General features: G+C 39.7%; 1 protein-coding gene across 1 annotated transcript in view; it reads left to right on the plus strand.

Annotated features, from left to right (window-relative positions):
• Cntnap4 (contactin associated protein family member 4) overlaps nucleotides 1–24,046 on the plus strand; it is a 282,485-nt gene that overhangs the window by 42,118 nt on the left and 216,321 nt on the right. Inside the window, exon 2 of the mRNA XM_006974070.4 lies at nucleotides 1,197–1,307. Coding sequence (XP_006974132.1) covers nucleotides 1,197–1,307 — 111 coding nt within the window. The remainder of the gene's footprint in view (nucleotides 1–1,196; nucleotides 1,308–24,046) is intronic.

Here is a 24,046-nt window from a genome sequence, read left to right on the forward strand (position 1 = left end):
CTACATATCAGCCATGGATTCACTTGTTTTCCCCCCTCCCCTTCCCCCCAGCCTACCCACCCCATTCCCACCTCCTTCAGGGCAAAGCCTCCCCCAAGGACTGAGATCAACCTGTTAGACTCAGTTCAGGCAGGTCCAGGTCCAGTCCCCTCCTCTCAGGCCAAGCCTAGTGACCCTTAAAATGTTTTCTATATTCAGGCTACTGATCATATCTTGGCTTGTACTTCTTTTATATAATTCTTTCATATATATATATACATATATATATCTTTCATATATATACATATATACACATATATATACATATATATGTATGTATATATACATATATCATATGTTCTACAAAATTCTAAATATTTCAACAAACTTTTAAGTGCTTATAGAAGCACATATGTCTTATTTGTTTCTTTTATGTGAACTTTATACATTTTGTGATTCTTTTTCTTCACTGTATACTGTCTTTTAGAAACCATCAATTCTTTTTGTTCTGTGGTACCAGAGATTGAACCCAGGGCCTTCCCCATGCCAGGCAATCCCCCTACCACTTTGCCAGATGCCCAGCACTTGCTCTGCTTTTCTACATAATTTGAGATAGGGTCTTACTAATTTGACTACATTTCCTTGAGTTCACTTCCTAGCCCAGCTGGGCTTTGACCTTGAGATCTTTATGTAGCATGCCCCTGAGTTCCTGGGATGACAGGTATGTACCACCAAGCCACAAAATTCCTTCATTTTAATGTAGTTAAATTTATACATCTCTTTGCTCATCAAAAAATTCTTTTTAAAGCAAATCTTTTGATCTTAACATATTTTATTTTATAATTTCTATAGTGTCTTCCTTCTGTGTTTTTACAATCTCTTATCTATCTGTTGTTTTTTCACTGTTACTGAGCTTGACAGACTTCAGCAGCAGACTGCATGTATGATAGGCATATTTTTATAGAATCCAGGTCTCTCTGTTTACTTATTGGAGACAGGGTTTCATGCAGCCCAGGATGGTTTTGAACTCACTGTATATCTGGGGATGACCTTAAACTCCTGATCATCCTGCACCTTCCTGCTAGGATTACAGGCACGTGCCACCATGCATGGCTTAGATCCTAGTTTTGATGTTGTGTTTATTTGTTGTGTCTATTGATTTGAAGAGAACTGTCAGCTCTGTGCTCACTGGAACGTGGCATTTTCCCTCCTGGCAGATGACTGTGATGAGCCCCTGGTGTCTGCCTTGCCTCCGGCATCCTTCAGCAGTTCTTCTGAGCTCTCCAGCAGTCATGGTCCTGGATTTGCAAGGTTGAATCGAAGAGATGGTAAGTCTGCTCTTCCCCAAACCCTTTGGCTCATGATGAATCTTGTTAATTTTCTGTTTTTTAAATAAAATCATTGCAAGTGATACACTGTGAAAAGAAGCATAAGTCTAAATAGGCCAATGGTAATAATGTAGAAGTTTATGACACTGCCTTCCATTCAGGAAAGGCAAAGAAATACATCCTACCTGAAAACTCTATACCATCATTTTAACACCCAAAGAATTTAGTTTATTCAATCTGGTAAGATTTTTATGTATCTTGTAAAGAAAAAAATTTTGCAATGATTTGCAATCATTATGGATACAGGAATGATGGGAACTTAATTGGCTTCCTATTTCAAGTTAAAGAAGTCTGCAAGAAGTAATTTTAAAGCACACTGCATATTTAAAAATAGTAATCCCTCAGTTTGTTTAATTCTCGATGTGGTTGACATGGTTTTCTCTGCTGTTGAGGATCAAGAGCTTCATAAAGCTTTTCTGCCCCTTGAGGAATACTCAGTTCTGGTTGTTTATTGTTTCTTAGGTTGGGCTCAGTGGCTTGCATATGATTCAGGGAGAGAGAAGACAAATAAAGACAATTCATTTGCAGGAGATATGAGAGCACACCATACCAAACAACCATATGCTAATGACTGTCACTGGGGTTACAGTCTTTAAAATACTGGGGCAAAAGACATCAGCACAAAGATTGAAGGGACACACTGACAAACACTAGGTCATTTCAACAGACAGAAAAGCAGACTCCCAACATATCATGTTTTCAAGACCACACTTTGCTTATGTTATCTTCTCTCCCACCATACTGAAAAATCTATTCCTTGCTATTATTACTCTGCTTGGTGCTGCTGTTGCTTAATGCTTGAGTTTCAGTATGGGGAATTTGGACATACATAACAGTGAGTGAGTGTATGTGTGTGTGTGTGTGTGTGTGTGTTGTCATCTGGTACACGCTAGACATCACAGACATCACTCAGTTCCAATGACTATAAATATGTTTTCATGATCCTTTGACAGGGTTTTAAGCTTTTCGACATGGTTAAAAATCTTAAACTATTTGAGGTGTGCACTTTGGTGTGTTTCTATGACTGAATGTATCAATGGAGGAGAACACTGAGATCTTTGTATCCAATAGGAGACATGAAGGCCCTTGAATCTGATCATGCTTCTCTGTTCCTTATAAGTACCTTGTAGTCAGAGATTCTTATTTGTGATTCTGGATCTCTGACTGCGTAAGCACCAGACTCTCTTTGCTCTCTGGGAGACATTTTAGATCTTTCACCAAGTCCCTCCTAGCAGGGCTACCGTTTCTACAACACTCTAATTTGAAGGCAAAGTCTTTACCTTGTGCCTTTACAAGGAAAGCAGAATTTAACATTAACTGGCCTTCCCTTAAGTCTTCAAAGCCTTCACAGAATGGGGTCCCCCCAAAAAGAAACAAAATTTAATTTATCTATGAAGCTTTGTTTCATTTTTGAGGCCCAATAAATCCCAGAATTATATTTTATTAATTGGATGCAATCATAGTTTTCATTAATTTATATACTCAACAGGAATCTCCATCGGTGGGACTCATTTTCATTCTTAATTTGTTTCTATGGCTCTTGCTGAAACACAATATCAAACTTCATGAATCTCATTTGCATGTTAATGAAACTAAGAAACAAAACAGGATCATTTTAATTATCTCTTGCTGGTTGTCAACCTACTTGATTACATTTTTCTTTTTTTATTTAGATTTGCTTTTTTTTCCTATTAATTACATGAAGTGTTCATAAAGGAATGTCAGATTTTGAGTGATTTATTAAAGGCTATATATTACTTATTTTATTTAAACACTCCTTCCAGTATTTAGCTCAGGTTGGGAGAGGTGTTCAGCCAAGCTACCAGGTCGTGTATAAGTAGATGAAACCAACAGATAAAAATCCCAGTATTAGCCGGGTGGTGGTAGCACACGCCTTTAATCCCAGCACCTGGGAGGCAGAGCCAGGAGGATCTCTGTGAGTTCAAGGCCAGCCTGGTCTACAGAGCAAGATCTAGGACAGGTACCAAAACTAGACAGAGAAACCCTGTCTCAAAAAACAAAACAAAACAAAACAAAAAACCCAGTATTTTTGATAGAGAGAAATCTTTTCTGAGGAATCAGAAGATTTGGTGAAGAAAAGTCAGGCAAGGATTGAGAAACAACCCATAGTGTCCAGCTGTGGGTGAGAAATACTATGGATTTTACCAAGTAAATGAGTAGGAAGGATCCTGACAGGAGAGCCAGGGCTGAACTGTCTCCTTCAAATGGATACCCTGCAGTCCGTATGTTGATACCTGTGAGTGTGATTAACTTCATCTGGTCATAGGATTTTATGAGATGCAATGAAGCTAAAATGAGATTTTTACCAGGTTGCGACAGGCTCTAAAACCACTGGCTGGAATGCTCATAAGGAAAGTGGGATTTGGAGATGCACAGAGCCTGTGAGCACGTGCGGTGTCAGAAGCTAAATGCAGAGCAATGCAGCTCTGAACCAAAACTTGCCAAGGAGTACAGATGCTGGAAAGTGGCTAGGAAGGGTTTGTACCTAGATCCTACAGAAAGTTCACAGCGTTGAGGAATAGAGTACAAAAATTAATGTAAAGTGACACAAAAACACAATCCCTGCTGATACTAGAATTATAGTACAGTCAAATCTCTCCCTATTTGGCGTAATATTTCCTCCTAACTTTTTGTTTTGCTTTCAGCCCTTTCCCTCAACAATGGTAAAAGAATACTAAGCAGGCCGGGTTTTAAATTATATTCTGTTTTGAGAATTGGGATGAAATCTCCTATCATTTTACTCTGTCCCACAAGGAATATAAAGCATCATTTGACCACTGTATCCACACTGTATATGCTACCTGCTCATTAGTAACTTAGTAGTTATGTTGGCTAACAAGTAGCCTGTATGTAGTAGCCTAGTGCCACATCTTAATGCCTACATCATTCACATCATTTCACCTCAGTGCCAGTATTATTTACATCATTTTATTGAAAATCATGTAGGCACATATCCCCCCACATCAAACAAGAAAAGGATGGTGTCCTATCATGAGCTAGTTTGAGTGGCAGAGAGAGATCATACTCACACAAATGATACATTGCTATCATTGTTTTCTTTTGTTACAAGTTATTGTTGTTACTCTTCTCCTGTGCCAAATTTATGAACTAAATCTATCACATACATGTATACATAAGAAAAAAACACATTGTACACAAACATTTGTACTATCAGTGATTGAGGAATCCATTGGGTCTTTGGAGCAAGAGCATTGGTAACTGCTGTATAACAGTTACCAATTAGTGGAGTACAGTGGCATTTTAATTTTAATAGAATAGAGTTAAGCATGCGCCGACTTTATGGTTATCAATCTAGAGTCCTCACAGGTTCTGGTGTATCATATGACACTCCATGAGTGTCCTTAGATACATTTTGTAGCAATGTTCTATTGTTTCTTAGGCTGAGATAGAATGCAAATGCAAGTCTTTATTTTCATGTCTTTAAAAACCTTAAAATGGAGCCGGGCGGTGGTGGCGTACACCTTTAATCCCAGCACTCGGGAGGCAGAGCCGGGCGGATCTCTGTGAGTTCGAGGCCAGCCTGGGCTACCAAGTGAGTTCCAGGAAAGGCGCAAAGCTACACAGAGAAACCCTGTCTCGGAAAACCAAAAAAAAAAAAAAAAAAACCTTAAAATGGGTTCATTGGAAACCAGTCAATTTGTGAATATATCTAAAATAACAAGCAATGAAGAAAATGATTGTATGCCGCAAAAATAAAGTATTTAAATATGGGATGTAAACACATGCATTGTGTTGAAGTACATCAAATTGCTTCATGAATTTGCTCAATCTAGCCTGTAAAGTCAGGATATGTCCTATTGCTAAAAGAGGAATATTTGTTTATGCTTCTCCATTGTCAATTTTCTTTCCATAACTAAGTCCTTCTGCCCTAAATAAGCAGCATTTTCTCATCCCTGTAGGATTTGTTGTTAAAATCAAACATCTGTCTGTAGAGAAATTATTTATGTGGTGGATTGACAGAGGTAACTCCCGTTCTCTGTGTATTCTAGGATGGATTAGTCTAACACCCACTGCAGAACTGTGTGGACATTCTTTCTGTGCTACATCACTGTGCTTATTCAAGTAAAACTTACTATGTTTAAGTAAAGTCCCTTAAGTTCAGTTTTCAAGGTATTCATGACACACATCATTGCTTAAGAATGGAGGTCCCCTGAGATATTTTCAAATAATCAGTGCTTCTTGTTAAAGGTGTGGCATAAAATCCTTTGTAACTGTTAAGTCTAAAATGATAATATTAATATATTTAGTAGCTGAGGCCTTAGATGACAGCTGATAAATTAGAAATGAATCATGCACAGTGGAATAATTTGAAGCCTAAGGGAAGGGGAGCCTCAGCACAGATGGTGTGAGTATGGAATGCACCTGAGGTCATGTGGCCATGAACTTCAGTGGCTGAGTTTGATGCAGAATGAAAGATATTGTAGTATTGTATTTTGTACCAACTTCTTCCCCATCACTCCAGAATCTAACATGCCAAGAAAGGCTTTGGCATATGGAGCTGTAAGGATTCTACACCTTCAGGCTGATCCAGGCTCTGCCACATGACATCTTAGTGGCTATGGCTAATTTTTCTGCCCTGTGCTCTAATTACCTCTAGTATGGACCCTTCCCCCTCCTCCCTCTCCTGTCCTTTCTTTCCACTCCCTTCCCTCCTTCCCTCATTCATGTTTCTCTTCCTTCCTCCTCCTCCCCTCTGCTTCCCCTCCTCTCCCCTCCCATTCCCTTTCCTTGAAATCACACTTACAGCTCACAATGCTGAGATCCAAGCACTTAAATCCAACTAAATCCCTGAATGTTTGGACCACAAGTTCCCTTACAGTCACAGGACACAGAGCCGAGTATCTGAACTTCAGCTCTCCACCTTGCATCTCTCTTTTCAACTTTCTCCTGAGGATAATAAAATTTTCGGTGAAGAGCATCTGTTATTAGACACTCCAAGATTGATTTACTCTTCTTGGGTTTAAATCACTGCTACCTCTCATTCACTTAAGAATGGGGAAGCTATTTAGCCTCTGTTCTTTAATTTCCTATCGGAGGAATAGGGTTAACAGTGTCGCAGTGTTAGTGAGATTGGCCTTGTTGAAAATGATGGTAGCGTAGATGTATGGTCAAATGGATTTCAGAAACACAGGCTGGAGTAATGTTAACCAGTTTCAAAGTGGAGTCAATCAATAAATCTCATTTTAACAAACTTACCAAGACCAAATATATGCACTAATATATACAAGGTAATCTCAGGAAATACAGATGTCCACATAAGTCTTCTCCCTTCTAGGAGGGACCAACTTGTTTCTGATTAATTATCAAGCAGCGTCAGAGAATCATAGATAAATTTTCTTTGTTTTTTAAAATGAGACTGAAGGAAATATAGAACATTCCTTCCTGTGTATCTTTGGTCAAAGTCTACCAGCTTGGGTGATGTGATGACTCAATTTAAAATATTTTTCTTTTCTTTTTTTAAAAGAAGTAATTGAAATTGGCTTATGAATTAAAAACAAAAACCTTAATAAGAGATTCCCACTTTGATAAAGGTTTGGAGAATGGATTCTGAGATCAATTTTATGGTCTGTGGTATGTCACTTATGCTTATACATTATATTTTATTCACTGGCCTTGAGAAGGTGAAATAGGATGAATGAAAATTTACATCTTTTATATCTTGATATGCCCATATCCCTTATTCACTAAAGCAAAGAAAAATTATATATCTCTTTATCTCTATATCTCTATATCTCTATCTATCTATCTATCTATCTATCTATCTATCTATCTATCTATCATCTATCTATCCTCTATCTATCTATCTATCTATCTATCTATCTATCTATCTATCTATCTATCATCTATCTATATTTACTTTTATTCTTGTAGTGGTTCTTTTGAATGAGCACCAGAGATGACTGTCTTGTGACCATTTGATGTCCTGTGGGATTCACACACTGCTGTTTCTTCCTGTTCTCCTTCTGTAAGGACGTGCTCACCCCATTCTCACCTCACCCCACCTTGGTGTCCCTTTTTTTCTTTTCTTCTCTTGTCCTTTTCTGCCCGGAAGCACACATTCTCTAGCTCTAAATCAACCCCGTAATTCCATCTGAGCGGATGTGTCAAGTTGCCAATCCTAAGTAATTTATGCTGAGACAAAGCTCTGGCTTGGGAATCCAGAACACTACACTATGGCAGTAAATCCTGGGTGGCCTTGGGAATGACATCAGCTCTCTCTTTCCCTCTTTCCTATAAAAGTATGACTCTGGGTTTGAGGGTCTCTGTATTCTAAAACAATGTGCACTGTGTGTGCTTGGGGTATGAGTGTGCATTTGTTCATGTATGTGTGCACATGTGTGTGTACGTAAATGCTGGATGTCTTCCTCAATCACTCTCAGTTTATTTTTCTGAAAGGATGTCTCTCACCAGGATCCGGAGCTAACAGAGATTTGGCTAGAATGGTTGGCCAGTAAACCCAGACATCCTCTGGTCTCTGCCTTCCAGCTCTGGGATTATTGATAGGTGCTATTGCACCTGGATTTTTACTTAGGTGCTGAGGATCCTGACAGAGGTCTGCATGCTTGTGAATGAGCACTTTAGGAACAGAGTCTTTCCCCAGCCCCAAGTATACTTTTTTTAAATCTGTAATTTATAGGCAATGCATTTATTTAACAATAGAAATAGCATTCATTTAACAATAGAAATCTTTGAATCAGAGTGAGAAATAGGAAATTAAGAAGATGAGAGGGGAATCCCTTAAAGCAGATTGTCCTTCTCAGTCCTTTCAAACTGGGAGACACAGGATATTTCTGGCTTAGGAGATGCCTTCAACTTTCATAAGATGAAGACATTCAAGGTATAAATATGATCACACTCAAACTGATACAGTGGCTCAAGTTTGTTCAATTAAAATATATTCATGAAGCTGATAGTCACCAGTGTATGATTTGCATTCTTTTAGTGCATGTCGTGTGTGTGTGTGTGTGTGTGTGTGTGTGTGTGTGTGTGTCTGTGTGTGTGTGTGTCTGTGTGGGTTAGTGCACATGATGCAGGTGCCCAAAGAAACCAGAAGAAGGCATCAGATTCCCCGGACCTGGAATTACCACCAGCTGTGAGCTACCTAATGTGGGTGCTGGCAACTGAACCCTGGTCCTCGGTACAAGCAGCAAGTGCCCTGAAGCACTGACATATCTCTCCAGCCCATTTGTCACCTTTGTCAGTATTGAGGAAGGACATTTCATGTGGGTGGACCTCGGGTTAGGTTCTCTCAGGGACACAGCTGGAGCCAACACCTGAGGTACAAAGGATGAACGTGTCAGGGCATAGCTGTGGGAAGAAAATGGAAAGCTCACGGGCAAAGCAGGGGATGGGTGGGTAAGGGACCCTTGAATTTCCAGAGAAGACCCAGGCAGATTGGGTCTATCTGCCAAGGGATAGATAAGACATAACTATCCTTTGATCGATTTTACCTAAGTCTTTGTTCTGCCCCAAAGGCAAAGGTGCCAATTTTAACAGGTATCTAGTTCTTGGGAAGTACTGATTTAGAAAAGTTAGGATTCATTTAGGCTCCTATAACAAAATAGCAGATTAGGCAGACCAAACAACAGACATTGATTTCCCATAATTCCAAGGTTTGGAAGTGCAAGATCAAAGAGGGAGCAGATTTGTTATTTCATGAGGGCCTTGTTCCTAACTTCCTATTGGTCGCCTTCTCTGGATGCAAGCACGTGGGAAGAGCACCATCTTTCCATCTTCTGCTAGTTATGAGGGTATTAAGCGCATCATGAGTGTCCCACCCTCTTACTCTCATCGAAATCTAATTACCTCCTAAAATCTCATCTCCAACTGCTTTAATATTGATGGCCAGGGCTTCAAGACATGGATTATACAGGGAAACAAATACTTAAATCATATTTCTTAGCTGTATTAATAGAAACACATGAACCAAACAGAAAATGTAAACAACTTCATCTGTCTTAGAAAAACCCAGCAAACCTGTCTTTCTGGGCAGTAGTGCTATAGAGGAAGGAAATGCTGTCTAGTGGCCCAGATACTTTTCATACCAAATAATAAAGTTTTAAATCCATGAAGGACTAGTATAAATATATAAAAGAAATAGAAACGCAGACTGTAGTTGAGTTTATTATTAAGGTGACTCTCTGCCTAGTTATTTAATATGCAAGCTAGGAAAACTGGTGAAATTACAGAGGATTGACATAGCAAAATTAATAAATTTAGTAAAATAGGCCATGTGATTTATGTTTATACAGTGTTTCCAACAACTGGAGAACACACATTCTTATCGTGTATACCTAGGCTATTCATTTAAATTTATGTGGTGTCACAAAGAATAGTGTTTCAATAAATCTCAAAAGGGGAAATCATGGGGAATAAGTGTCCTGGCTACAGTGGAATTACCTGGAAATCATTAATTAAAAAATACTTAAAATCCAGGAAGGTGTGGAATTTAATTATCGCACTCCTCATACAGTAATCTCAATGGAGTTTAGCAATCGTTTTTGCTCAATGATGACAACTCACAATAAGTCCAACTTGTGAGGTACCACTTAGACCAAAGCTGATATCCTTAGTTGCAAGTGTTACAGAAGAAAGAAGGTTAAATATGAAGAACCCATTCAAGTAGCCATGTAAATAAATTACAAGAAAAATATCTAACAGATTAAATAAAAAATAATAAAAAAAGGTGGGTTGGGGAGAGAGCTCAGTGGCAAAGGGTACTTGCTGCTCTTCTAGAGAATCTGAGTTTTGTTCCCAGCATCCACACTAGGCAGCTCATGACCTCTAACTCCAGTTCCAGGGGATGCAATGTACTCTTTTAGCTTCATACATTCACATACAAACAAAAAGTAAATAAGACTGAGAAATTTGAAAAACATAGCAGTATAAAATTGCATTCAAGAAATAACAGTAAAAGAAATCCTCTGTCTCTAGAAGAGAATAGATCCATAATTAAAATGTTCCAACAAAGAGAACTCCAGGTTAGTAAGTGTTCAAATGGGAATTCTTCCAAACACATTTAAGACAGATCTGACATTCTCTCTCAGAGAAAGGAAAAAAGTCAAAAATCCTTCTAACTCATTCTATGAGGCCAGAATAACCTTGGTACCCAGCCCTGTCAAGGACAAACAAGAAAGGAAAATTAAAAGCCACTCTTGCTCATGAATATAAATGCAAAATACTCTAAACAAAATATTAGCATACATGTGTGAAGAGACTCAGCCTGAGCCTCAGAATGAGAATGTCCTCTGAAAGCTGGAAGACACATGTGCTCTGAAAGCTTGGTGGGTTGCTAAGCTAAAGACACAGTGGAAGGAAGCAGGGGCTCTGGCCTTGTCATGGACAACCTGAGCATCCTTCCACCGAGGAGGGGGGAGCACAAAGTGGTGGGAAAAGTCTCATTCAAAATTTGTTTGTCTAAAGACAGTTACAATTTATTAGATCCTTCATGGTATCTCCATGCATGCCCTCAGCTGCATTGCTTCCTCCAGCCAATGCTGCAGTGGTCAAGTCTAGCTTCTCAGAGATGTAAGAGGGACTTGCCCTAGGCTGGACCACTCAGCTGAAGTTTCTTGCCTATGACTTCCCTGTGGTGAGGATTCCTCTATTCCTGGAAACTCACAGGCGTGACAAATGGTACTGGTCCTCTAGGGAGTGTGTTGTCTGTCCACAGGGAGGCTACCCTTAACCAGGAGAGGATGAGAATAGATAGAGCAGTGTCTTTCTTTTGTCCTCTTGATGCAACGTTAAGGGATGCCCCCCTTGAGGCTATTCAGAACTGTGTGTGGGATTGAATGTCAGGAACTTATAGTTTTGTTCTAGTTGAGAGCTCAGCTTTGTTTGGGTTTTCCTACTTTATACCCTCCTACCTCTTGAATTTGCTCAATTAGTTCAAATTGTGCCTTCAAGTCATACCTTTAAAAAATTTGCACAACACAGGAGCTGCAGAGATGGCTGAGCAGTGAAGAATGCACACTATTCTGACAGAGGGTTTGAGATCAGTTCCCACTGCCCAGATTGGGTGACTCACAGCTGCCTGTAATTCTAGTGCCAGGGTATCCCACATTCTCTTCTGGCTTCCATGGGCACAATGCAGACATGCACAAACCCACACAGAGACGTATGAGTACATATAAATAAAATAAAATAAAAAGGACAATATATTTACTCCTATTCAGAAGAATTCCAGGTAACTTAACAGTAGACTTTCCCACATCAAAGGAGTAGAGAATAAATCACGAGCCCTTAAGTATAAGATGTATTTAAGCCACTTATGTCTAATAGTGGGTTAGCATAAGAATTTTGCAGTGGAGATAATTGACACTCTTACTCATGCAGCTGACCAGCTTTAACACTGTCCATGATAAGCTACATTGAGAAAATGTAATCTTGATTTGGTGTGATGAGAATAGAACTTTTTACCCCTCTGGTTTGTCTTCTGAAAAATTTCTCGGAAAATTGTTAGGCAGACCTGAAATGATCATTTTACCTGGACAGTTATCCTCAAAGCTGTCAAGGAGAACCTCCAGGAATGAAACCTGAAACTGTTATAACCATATGAACTCAAGGAAACAGGGTGATGAACATATAACATGATTATACTAGTGGGACCTTGAAATAGAAAAAAGACATTAGGTAAAAACCAAAGGAATTTAAGTAAAATATCAGTTTAGTTAATAGCGATAATGTGTCAATATCGAGTCATTACTTGTGACACACATATCATATTCATGTTGACATTAATGAAAAAGAAATCTGGGTATAGGTCATATTGGGAACTCCCAGATAATCCTTCAGCTTTTCTGTAATGCTGAAACCATATTAAGATAAACAATCATTTAAAATGTGTGCCAATACTTTGGCTTTATCAACATGGAATGTGGAGTGGACCTGTGCTAATTAATTCCAGGAACATGTGTGTAAGGTGAAAACAGATTTAAGTTTGGGACAAAGGAATGAAGAATGCAGTAAAAAAATGGATGGATTCAGTATCATTTTTCAGTTAGTATGATTGGTATGTGGACATCCAGAATGTCAGAAGGAGGCTTATGAAATTCATGCCAGAGGCTCAGTAAAAAAGCCCCTTTATTTCTGTTTCTCCCAATTAACAAGGTGCCTTAAAATTAGCATTTTCTATTTGTACAGAATAATAGGTTTCATTATGAAACTCTCTTTTCATTCTGCAGTGTTGAGAACTGAACCTAGGGTGTTGTGTGGTAGGCACATGCTCTACTACTGAGCTAGAGACATGTCTTTCATCATCATATTTGCATAGATGCATGCAATGCACTTTGACCATGTTCATCCATGCTTTCCATCTTGTCTCCCTTCTTGCTAGTAACGGGTTCCTAAACGAGTAGCTCTCAACCTGTGGGTCGCGCCCCCATCAGGGGTTGATGGACTCTTTCACGGTGGCTACATATCATGTATCTTGTATATCAGGTATTTACCTTACAATTCGTAACAGTAGCAAAATTACAGTTATGAAGTAGCAATGAAAATAATTTTATGGTTGTGGGTCACCACAACGTGAGGGACATAAAGACATAAAGGGTCACAGCATTAGGAAGGTTGAGAACAACTGCCCTAAATAATCCTACAGCTTACTTTTATTTCTTGTTTCCTTTTAGCATCTGGACTCTGTGTATGAATAATATACAGGGTATTTATCTTTCTAAATCTGTCCTGTTGCAGTCAATATGATGTTCTCAAGTTCTATCTATTTTCTTGCAAATGACATCATTTTATTCTTCTTTCACAACTAAATATTACTCCAGTCTATGGAAATGCATTTTCTTTGCCCTTTTATTGCTGATGGGGACGGAGGCTGATTCTATGAAGTTGGCTTTTGTGAACAGTGCTACAAAGCATATGGGTGTATGGCTGTCCCTGTTATGTGCTGCCTTAGACTCCTTTGGGAATATACCCAGGAGACGTATGGCTGTCCCTGTTATGTGCTGCCTTAGACTCCTTTGGGAATATACCCAGGAGATGTATGGCTGTCCCTGTTATGTGCTGCCTTAGACTCCTTTGCGTATGAACCCAGGAGATGTATGGCTCGGTCATGTGCTACTTCTTTTCCAAACAGTTTCCATGACCTTAAGGTAATTTGATTTCTAATTCAGGTCATTGTTGGTAGAACTGTAACTGGTCCTTTAATTTGAGACTTTCCTCAGTATAAATAAAATTGAAATCCCATTGGAGACGTGTGTGCCTGCCTAAGACTTTCAGCCCAATTGCCATTGCTTGCATGGGTGTTTATGAATGTGCTTTCAAAGCCTAGCTATGATTCTGCAATGACTAGAGATGCTATATGCTGCTTTCAAGATAAAAGGAATAGAAATGAGCAAACCTTCAAAGTTAAAGACCAAGAAAATGTATTAGCATTTGCTCTCTGACTGACCCATCTCCGCTTCATTTGCATGCTATTTCTTATTTTTATTAGAGTGGACCTTCTGCTATGTATTACATGGCATTAATGCTGATTAGGACAATTACATAAGGAGCACATTGATACAGAAAACCATCAATGAAATAAAAATGGAAGAAACAGATATTTAAAGCAAATCATAAATATAACCAATGACCACAATTTTAGTACAAGTTAAAATAAAACATACATGAGATGGACTATGAGGGTGGTTGAACTTGGTGGTTTTATACAGTGCTTAAGAAAAGCGATGGATGCATCTGTAAAAATTGCATACTATTAGACAAGTAATTAGTTAACTATAAATTAACTGTAAAATTATCAAAAATTGGAATAATTCAAGTAACATAAAATTAATCATGGCAAAATGTTAATTTTATATTTATGTTATACTGATCCAAGGGCACTTAAGAACATTCACAATGTTGTATAATCACTGTGTGATTATCGTTGTTTATCATTATTAAGTTCAAAAAGAAACATTTTTTGGTAGATTTTAAAAGTCAGTCCCCTTGCCCTGTGTGTGTGTGTGTGTGTGTGTGTGTGTGTGTGTGTGTGTGTGTGTGTGTGTTTAGGCACATGTTATGGAACACAGGTAGAAGGTGGGGGCCAGAGGACAACTGTTATGAGACAGGATTTCTTGTTTGTCGTGGTATATGCTGGGTGACCTGGATTCTCCCGGCTCCACCTCCCATCTTTGTGGGAATGCTGCGATTACAGACACACACTACTGCATCCAGCCATATGTGGGCTCTAGGGATTTGAACTCAGGTTCACATGCTTGAGCAGCAAGTAGTTTATACACTAAGCCATCTCCGAAGACCCTAAAATATTTGTAATTGAGATTTTGTGTTTTAATCTTCTCCTTCTCCTCCTCCTCCTTCATTTTTTTTTGTGTTTAAGTTTTCTCCTGTGGTTATCTTTGAAATTAAAACTAATCTTTAAAATTTACAATGACCTATTTTGAGTTAATATTCCTCAGCTTCTCTTCCCAACACATCTGACTCTTCTTTTAGTATAGTTCTCATGAATTACATATTTATCATGTATCCTCACATATATTTATAGTTAATTTTATGCATTTTAATTAAATATTTAAATTATATTCATTTACTCATAGCACCCTGTTCCCACCCCCTGCCATGTGCACACGCTGCTGCATGAATGATGAGGTCAGAGGATGACCTTTGGGAGTTGGTTCCTCTCCTTCCATCATGTAGTACCTGGGGATCAAACTCAGGTTGTCAACTTTAGCAGCCAACACCTTTAGCTGCCGAGCCAGCTCACTGTCCTGCATTTCTCCTTTAAATCATGAAGAAAAATGGGATGGTTATTACTATTGTCATCATTATTTTAGAATTTTAGAACTTTCTTTTTTATTTAAAAGTTTTTTTTTCATTTTACATACCAACTACAGTTCCCCCTTCCTGCCCTCCTTCTGTTCTCCCTACTTGCCCCCCATCCACTCCTCAGAGAGGGTAAGCCTTCCTATAGTGAGTCAACAAAGTCTGGCACATCAAGTTGAGGCATGACCAAGTCCCTCCCTCCTGCATCAAGGCTGAGCAAGGTGTCCCTCCTTAGGCAATGGGCTCCAAAAAACCAGTTCATGCACTAGGGATAAATCCTGGTCCCACTGACAGGGGCTCCACCAACTGTCCAATCCACACAACTGCCACCCACATTCAGAGGGTCTGGTTTAGTCCCATGCAGATTTCCCAGCTGCCAAGTCAGAGTCCTTGAGCTCCCACTAGCTCAGGTCTGCTGTCTCTGTAGATTTACCCATCATGATCTTGACATCCCCTTGCTCATATAACCCCTCCTCCCTCTCCTCAACTGGACTCCTGGAGCTCAGCCCAGTGCTTAGCTGTGGATCATTGCATCTGTTTCAGTTACTGGGTGAAGGCTTTATGATGACAATTAGGGTAGTCACTAATCTGATTACAGTGGAAGGCCAATTCAAGCACCTTCTCCACTATTGCTTGAAGTCTTAGCTGGGGTCATCCTTGTGGATTCCAGGAATTTTTCCTAGCACCAGGATTCTCCCTAACCACATAATGGCTTCCTTTATCAAGATATCTCTTTCTTTGCTTTTCCTCTCTGTCCCTCCCCCAACTTGACCATCCCATTCCCTCATGTTCTCATCTCCCATCCCATCCACACCCCCTTCCCCCATCCTGCATTCCCAGTTTATCCAGGAGATCTCATCTGTTTCCCCTTCCCAAGGAGATCCATGCATGTCCCTCTTAGTGTCTTCCTTGTTACCTAGCTTTTTTAGGGTTGTGGTTTGTAGCCTGATTATCCTTTGCTTTATGTCTAATATCCACTTATGAGTGAGTACATACCATGTTTCTATTTTTGGGTCTGGGTTACCTCACTCAGGATAGTTTTTTCTAGTTTCATCCATTTGCCTGCAAATTTCATGGTCATTGTTTTTTTTTACTGCTGAGTAATATTCTATTGTATAAATGTACCACATTTTCCTTATCCATTCTTCAGATGAGGGGCATCTAGGTTGTTTCCAGGTTCTGACTTTGATGAATAAAACTGCTATGAACATAGCTGAGCAAGTGTCCTTGTGGTATGACTGAGTATCCTTTGGGTATGTGCCTGAGATTGGTATAGCTGGGTCTTGAGGTAGATAATTATCAGTTTTCTGAGAAACAACCATATTGATTTCCAAAGTGGCTATACAAATTTGCACTCCCACCAGCAGTGGAGGAGTGTTCCCCTCACTCCACATCTTCCCCAGCATAGGCTGTCATCAGTATTTTTGATCTTAGCCATTCTGACAGGTGTAAGATGGTATCTCAGAGTCCTTTTGATTTCTGGGTTCATTCCCTGGCATCTCCAAGCAGCCATGGTAGGAAAAATGGGATTATAATCCCCAAATACAATAATGCATTCATCAGTGCTTAATTATGTATCTACCTTATTAGTGCTCTTTGTTCCTTCCTTTAGCTTTACTTTGCTGTCTATTGCTCTTTCATTCCACACATGTTAGGTCTATTAACAAAATCTTCATTGCTTTAAAATTTGGGACTGTCATGATTTATCCTTCATTTAAAAGGACAATTTGACCAAATGCAGATATCTTGGCTGACTTTCTTTTTTCCTTGCAGCATTTTAAATTTGTCATCCTATTATCTTTTGACCATCTTAGTTTCTGTTTAGAAATTATCTGTGAGTCTTATTGAGTGTCCCTGGTATATGACAAATCTCTGATCTCTGCTTTTAATAGTCTTCTCTGCCCAACTTTGAATAGCTTGATTGTAAGATGTTTTCGTGTGGAACCTTCTGTGTTTATCCTGCCTGTTGTTTATTGAATTTATCATTTATCAAGTATGAAAAAAATTTTGGTCATTTCTTCTTTAATGCTTTATTTCTTTCCTCTGCCCTCTTCTATCTGTCTGTGCTCTCATACATGCTTAAGTTTGATGGTGTTGCAGAGATCTCTTAGGCTTCCTTCTTTTTATTTTTTTTCTTTCCATTACTCAGGCTTTAGTGGTACTAATTGATCTATCTTCACAGTTATGTCTGTCTGCTCAAATCTACCTCTGAACCCTTAACTGAATTCAATTCTGTTTCACCTTGTGGTCCCTTTTTATGCTTTAAATTTTTATTTTATTTGTTAAAGTGTGTGTGTGTGTGTGTGTGTGTGTGTGTGTGTGTGTGTGTGTGTGTGTATGAGCATGGATGAAGGTGATTGCCCACAGTGGCGTGAGATGTAGGTTCCCCTTGGAGAGCTGGAGTTACAGGCAGTTGAGAGCTGTTCTGTGTGGATATTAGGAACTGGACTTTGGTCCTCTGCAAGAGCAGTAAACGTTCTGAACAATGAGCAGTTTCTCCAGCTTCCCCCTTTCATACTTTATGTCTGTTTATTCTTACTTTCCATGTGTTGAGACAGTGTTTGCTTGTTTCCTTCCACGCTTCCTTCTTGAGTTCCTTTAGGTCTTTGACCGTAAACACAGCTAATTTTAAGTTGTAGTCAGGCAGGCCTCCTGTTGGCTTCCTCAGCCACAGTTTCTATCCGTTTCCCTGTTGGTCTAGTGTGTGAATTACTTTTGTGTGTCTGTAGCAGAAATATCTGGAAGAACAACCTGAAGGGAAAAGATACATTTTGGCTCACGTTTTCAGACCATGGTCACTTGGCCTCATGTACATGGGCAGAACTAATGGTGGTCGGAATGGGGTGGGAGGGATTCTTCACCGGCAAGCAGAGGATGAGGAAGGGCCTAGAGACTAGGTGTAACCTTCAAAGGAACACATCTAGTGACATGGTTCCTCCAGCTAGGCTCCCCCTTCCAGGTCAGCATCACCAGCTGGATAAACAGCATTCAATACAGGGGCCTGTGGGAGTCACACCATATTCACACCACAACTGCTATCTCTCTCATTTCCATGTACGCCTTGTGTTTTAGGGGTTGGGAGTTGAAACAGCGTTTTAGTATTATGTTAACTCTAGACATCAGAGGAATCTTACGCTCACAGAGTTTGCCATTTGCTTTACTGTTTATCTGGACTTGTCTCCTCCCCCACCCCCTCTTCTCTTGTCTCATGCTGTCCCTGTCTCTGCTGTCTCTGCCTCCCATTCTCTCTGCCCCTCCCCTCCCCCTCCATGTATCACAGGGCTTACCCGTGAATTCCCACTGTCTCTAAAATCCTCCTCCTCCTGCCTCCCCCTCCTGAGTTCTGGGATTACATGATTACACCTGGCTCCCCAGTTTCCTGTTTTCTTTGGGGGAGAAAATCTTTGAGGTCCATGTTCTTTTAGTTTGCCACTGACTAGTGTTTTGAAAGATTTCCTCAAGCACTTGAGGAAACAAAATCAAAATGAGACAAAATAAAATCATTTCCTAGTCTTTGCACATTGGCTCTGTGCTGGGTCACTCCTTAGCCAGCCATATAAAACTCTCCCTTATCGTTCACTTCCTATTCACAGACATAATCCTCTAAATTGTGTTCAGCTTAATCCCCCAAATGATGTCTCATGAAAGAGTAGAATATATGAGCCAAATCTTTCAACTCTTTTCAAATAAAACTCTTATAGTGCAATTGTATTTTTCTGGATAAAGCCCAAACTTTAAAAAAAGCAGCAATGTTATGATTTTTTTCTATAATGGAGAAGAAAAATACATGCATTTTATAGCAAACCCATTGAAAGTGCAATATGCACAGCATCTGCAAAATTTTTCAATCATGAGACATTGTCAACAACCGTGCATTTTAGTAGCACTGTATGTGGAGAAATCAATACTGTGTAAATGTTAGCAGCCTCCTGAGTAGTTGGTGTAAGCACAACTTTGCTTTCTGAGGTTTAATCCTGCGTCTGTTTGCATGACAGCAAAACAGGCATTGACCTCTCATCTGTCAGGCCTTGATGGCCACACCATAGGGAAAACCTTTTTTTTCTTCTGTGTTAAATCCTCCAGTATGCCATATTGTAATTTGGAAAAGCCCGTGGATCAGGGATGGGGCAACACCTGGCAGGTACCAGAAGCTTTGCTCACTATTGGCATATAGCTACATGTCTCTATGCTGCAGTCTTACTAAACTGTGGCCAATAAGGGATGCTGGGTGAGTTCTTTTTATGTGTCATACAAAGTGGTCAGTAGATTCTGTTTTTCTGTATCAAAATGTGGTGACCAACACTGGGAAAGGTGGACATACACATTTCTATAATGAAAGATGGTATGAAATTGAATGAGAAAGTGACTCTCTTAGTGGCTCCTTCTGCATGTGGGATGGTGTGGGCAACAGGAGTAGACATAGGTGCCCCATTGCTTTTTATTCCCCACCTACCTCAGGTATTGTGAGTCATCCTACGGTTAAGCAAATACAGGTTATTGCATAGCTTGGCAACAAGATTTAGCAGAATACCTTTAAGCCTAAACTATGAAAGATTTGACAAGGGATAAAGAAGACTAAAGGAATCTCTCTCTCTTTCTTTCTTTTTTTTTGTATGTCATATTTTCTTTTCTCACTGCTGTGCAACACACCTGATGAAAGCAACTTAAGGGAGGAAGGGTTGATTTGGGCTCAGAGTCTGAGGGTGCAGTCCTCAGGGCAGGAAAGCCACAGCATCAGGAGTATGAGATAACTGACCACAATGGGTTCACAGTCAGGAGAGATAGATAGATGATAGATAGATAGATAGATAGATAGATAGATAGATAGATAAGATAAATAGATAAATAGATGATAAATAGATAGATAGATGATAGATGGATGGATAAATAAATAGATACATGACAGATGATAGATGGATAGATGGATAGATAGATAGATAGATAGATAGATAGATAGATAGATAGATGGATGGATGATAGATAGATAGATAGATAGATAGATAGATAGATAGATAGATGGATGGATAAATGATAGATCAGGCAAGAGGTAGAGGGAGAGAGAGAGAGAGAGAGAGAGAGAGAGAGAGAAAGAGAGAGAGAGAGAGAGAGAGAGAGATTACACTCCAGCACTCTAGAGAGTACAGTCTTCAATGATCTCTGTTTTATTCAGTTGGGACCACACTATGGAATGGAGTCTTTCACTTCTATTAATTCAGTCTAGAAACTCCCCCCTAGACACACCCAGAAGTCTATCTCCTATGTGAGTCTAGATCTTGTCAGGTTGAAAGACTATATTAACCCATTAATGACATTAACAATATTGCTCTGCTTTACTTAGGAGAATTTGGAGTGGAAGGGAGAAGGTAGGACATGAGCAAACAAGAACAAAGACTAGTATTGATGTAACCAACCGTCTTATTAAATAAGAAACACAGAAACAATGTAAAAGAGAAAGCCGAGAGGTCAGAGCTCAGAGCTAAAATCTCACCCTTCCGCCTGCGGTGTCCCAGCTTCCCGAAAGAGAGCTACTTCCTGTCTGTAAGTCGATTTTCCAGTCATTCTGCCTTCTCATTGGTTGTAAACCCAAACACGTGACTGCCTCGTCACTGTCTGAATGTACAGCCCCCTAGGTCTTAAAGGCATATGTCTCCAATGCTGGCTGTATCCCTGAACACATAGAGATCTATGGGATTAAAGGCGTGTGCCACCACCGCCACACTCTGTCTATGGCTCTAATAGCTCTGACCCTCGGGCAACTTTATTTATTAACATACAATCAAAATCACATTTCAGTACAATTAGAATACCACCACAGACTAGCTTGCCTTTGTTTCTTGTTTCAGACCAAGTTTATTGTAGGGAGTTTCATGGAACCCTTTCTTCACATTTAGATGCTTGGATGTGAACAATGAGCTTAGAGTGATGCTGGACAAGGAGTCCGCCTGTCTAAAGAAAAAAAAAAAACTAAAGCATCTGCTACAGAAATATGTGGATTGTCATGTAGAAAGGACCTCACATCAATGCTAGATGCCCAATAGAGATGTCTAGGAGCTTCCTAGGACACCAGAGATGAATGTAGGAACTGGACTGGAGGTGTACTAGTGAGGAATGTAAGAGCTAGTGATTCACCAGAGTGGAATGTAGTTGCTAGATTCTGAGGCCACAACTGTGCTCAAGATCTTATACTTGGGATGCATGTAGGGTATCAGTATGTCACAATTAAGTATACATCCTGCTCACGCTCTACTAGATAATACAGAGAAGAGTGGAAGATACCTGCCCAGGCAGCTGACCAAGAAGCAACCCATTGTCTACTGCTTCCAGAAGTCACCAGTGTCGATGGGAAGGGAGATAAATCCCTGCAGGCATTTTGAAGCTGAAGGTGACAGAAATATAATTCTTAATTGATTGAGTCATCCATGAACTGGACTGAGTTCCTCTGAAATGATTAGATTGATTTTCTACATGAGACAGAATAAGAGCACAAGATAGAAAATTAGATTGAGTTAGGGGGGAAAATGCATTTTTCACACTCGAGGCTGTAACAGAGAATTTCATAACTGCGATGCAATTCTAGCTGCTCAGCTTAAGTAGCTTACCTCAGAGATATGGTCAGTAACCTGCTGATGTGTGAGAGCCTACTGGGAGTGTCTCTTCCCATCTCTGCTTTTCCAAGGAGATAGCCCAGAGTCTGATGCAGAGGGAGCATTGACACCACAGGAATTGACACATATTATCAGGCAGGACCTTCCTCTCCAGAGGACAAGTTATAAAACACTTCCCAGCATGCCACTGTACTGGACTTCTCACTCATGAACCAAAATGAAATGATGTTGTGGAAAGGCTATTAGGCTTTCCTTTAAAAAAAAAAAACCCAGAATGATATAAAAGTATGAACCAATGACTGTGATCTGTTTTTCATACTTGACTACATTTTTCTTTTTGCTCATGAGGAAAAAAACCTTAATAAATTTTCTTTTACACATTCATGAGACACATTCAAGCTCTTTAGTGTGGCTTGAACAAGCTGTTTCCAGGCCACATATAGCGAGCAGGTGTGGTGAGTGTGTGTACTCTGAGGTAAAATGTTCAGACCTCATTTTTGAGGTTACAAGCTGATTAATTTGTTTGATTTTGTATCAAAGGAGGACATTTCCCCATCAAATGTTGATCTTTGGGCAAAATATACAGAAATGTTATTCCTACAGAATCCAGTGTGTGTGTGTGTGTGTGTGTGTGTGTGTGTGTGTGTGTGTGTGTGTGTGTGTGTGTATGCACATCCATGTGGAGGCCGGAGGAAATCTTGGCTCTTGTTTCTCAGATACTCACTCCTTTGCTTTTTGTTTTTAAAGTAAGAATAAGAATATTTATTTAGTATCTACAGTATTGCAAGCCTTTAGTTGTATATTTTCTTCTCTACTCATTAGGGGAAGAAAAATGATGATGTCAGAGCAAAGCCCCACTTCCTGATAATCCCAGGTTATTAAAAGTAAAATAATGAGCAGATGTCACCTATTCTTCTTTCCTTCTTGAACATTCTCCTTGAGTCTATAGTTTTCCTCAGCTGATTCCTCTATACTAGCAAAGAATTTTTCTGTCTGCAGAATTACATTCCCATTCCCACCTCCATCCTAAATACAATGTCTTTCAATCTTCTCTCCTAGAACTTCTCCAATTTTCTACGTGTAAAGCCTTCATAGCAGCTTTAATTATGTGTTCATTTATTTTGTTGGTGATCAAATCAGGTACACACAATGCTAAGGCAGCACTCACTACTGAGACACATCATCACACCATGACCACTGAACGTTTCATCTCATCTCGATTGTTTGACTATTCACTATAACATTAAGTGACCAATTCACTCTCTACCCAGCACAGAGTATTATTCAATAACAGAAATGTATTCAAGTTCAATATATTGCAGATCAGAAAGGCATCAGATAACTCATGCTCACCCAATTGCAGCTCCTACTCTGTAATGTATATGTGTATATGTATGTATTGTATATGTATGCTTTTATATATGTACACGTAAATATGGGTATAAATGTGGCTGTCTCAGTCACCATTATAATGCTGTGAAGAGACACAACTCATAAAATTAAGCATTCAATTGGGAGCTGGCTTACAGTTTTAGAGGTTTAATTCATTATCATCATGCTGGGAAGCATGGTAGCAAGCATGGCAGGCACTGTGCTAGAGAAGCAGTTGAGAGTTACACCCGGATCTGCAGGCATCAAGAAGAGGGAGAGTTATTGGGACTGGCATGGGCTTTTTGAATCTCAAAGCCCACCCCCAGTGACACCCCCACCTCCAAGAGGCCACACCTCCTAATCCTTCTAACCCTATCAAAGAGTTCCACTCTGGTGACTAAGCATTCAGTTATATGAGCCTATGGGGACCATTCTTATTAAAACCCCAATAGTGATCAAAGCCTAAAGAACTAGAAAAGAGACTGAGAGGGAGTAAAAACAAGTTCTGAGAGGTGGATACAAAAGGACACATGTGAAATGAAAAGAGACAGGGGAAATGTGTGGGATGAGTGAGAGTCTACTAAAACCGTCTTGTTTGGATGGGACAGGCATTCTCACTTGTCTGGTTCTCACCAAGTAGGCCAGGCTGACTTGCCAGTGAGTTCCAGGAATCTGTCTGTTTCTTCGCCACACCCCCCTGAAGGGATTATCAGTGTATACCACTGCGCTTGGATGTTTTTATGTGGGTCTGGGGATCAAACTCTGGCTTTTGTGCTTGCAAGGCAAGAACTTTACCAACTGAGCTATCTCCCAGCCCTAGAATGTATTCTTTTAAGTAATATGTATGTGTGTGTACATATATACACACAGATCTCTATCTGTCTG

Source organism: Peromyscus maniculatus, chromosome 5, assembly GCF_049852395.1.
Source record: "Peromyscus maniculatus bairdii isolate BWxNUB_F1_BW_parent chromosome 5, HU_Pman_BW_mat_3.1, whole genome shotgun sequence".
NCBI lineage: Eukaryota > Metazoa > Chordata > Mammalia > Rodentia > Cricetidae > Peromyscus > Peromyscus maniculatus.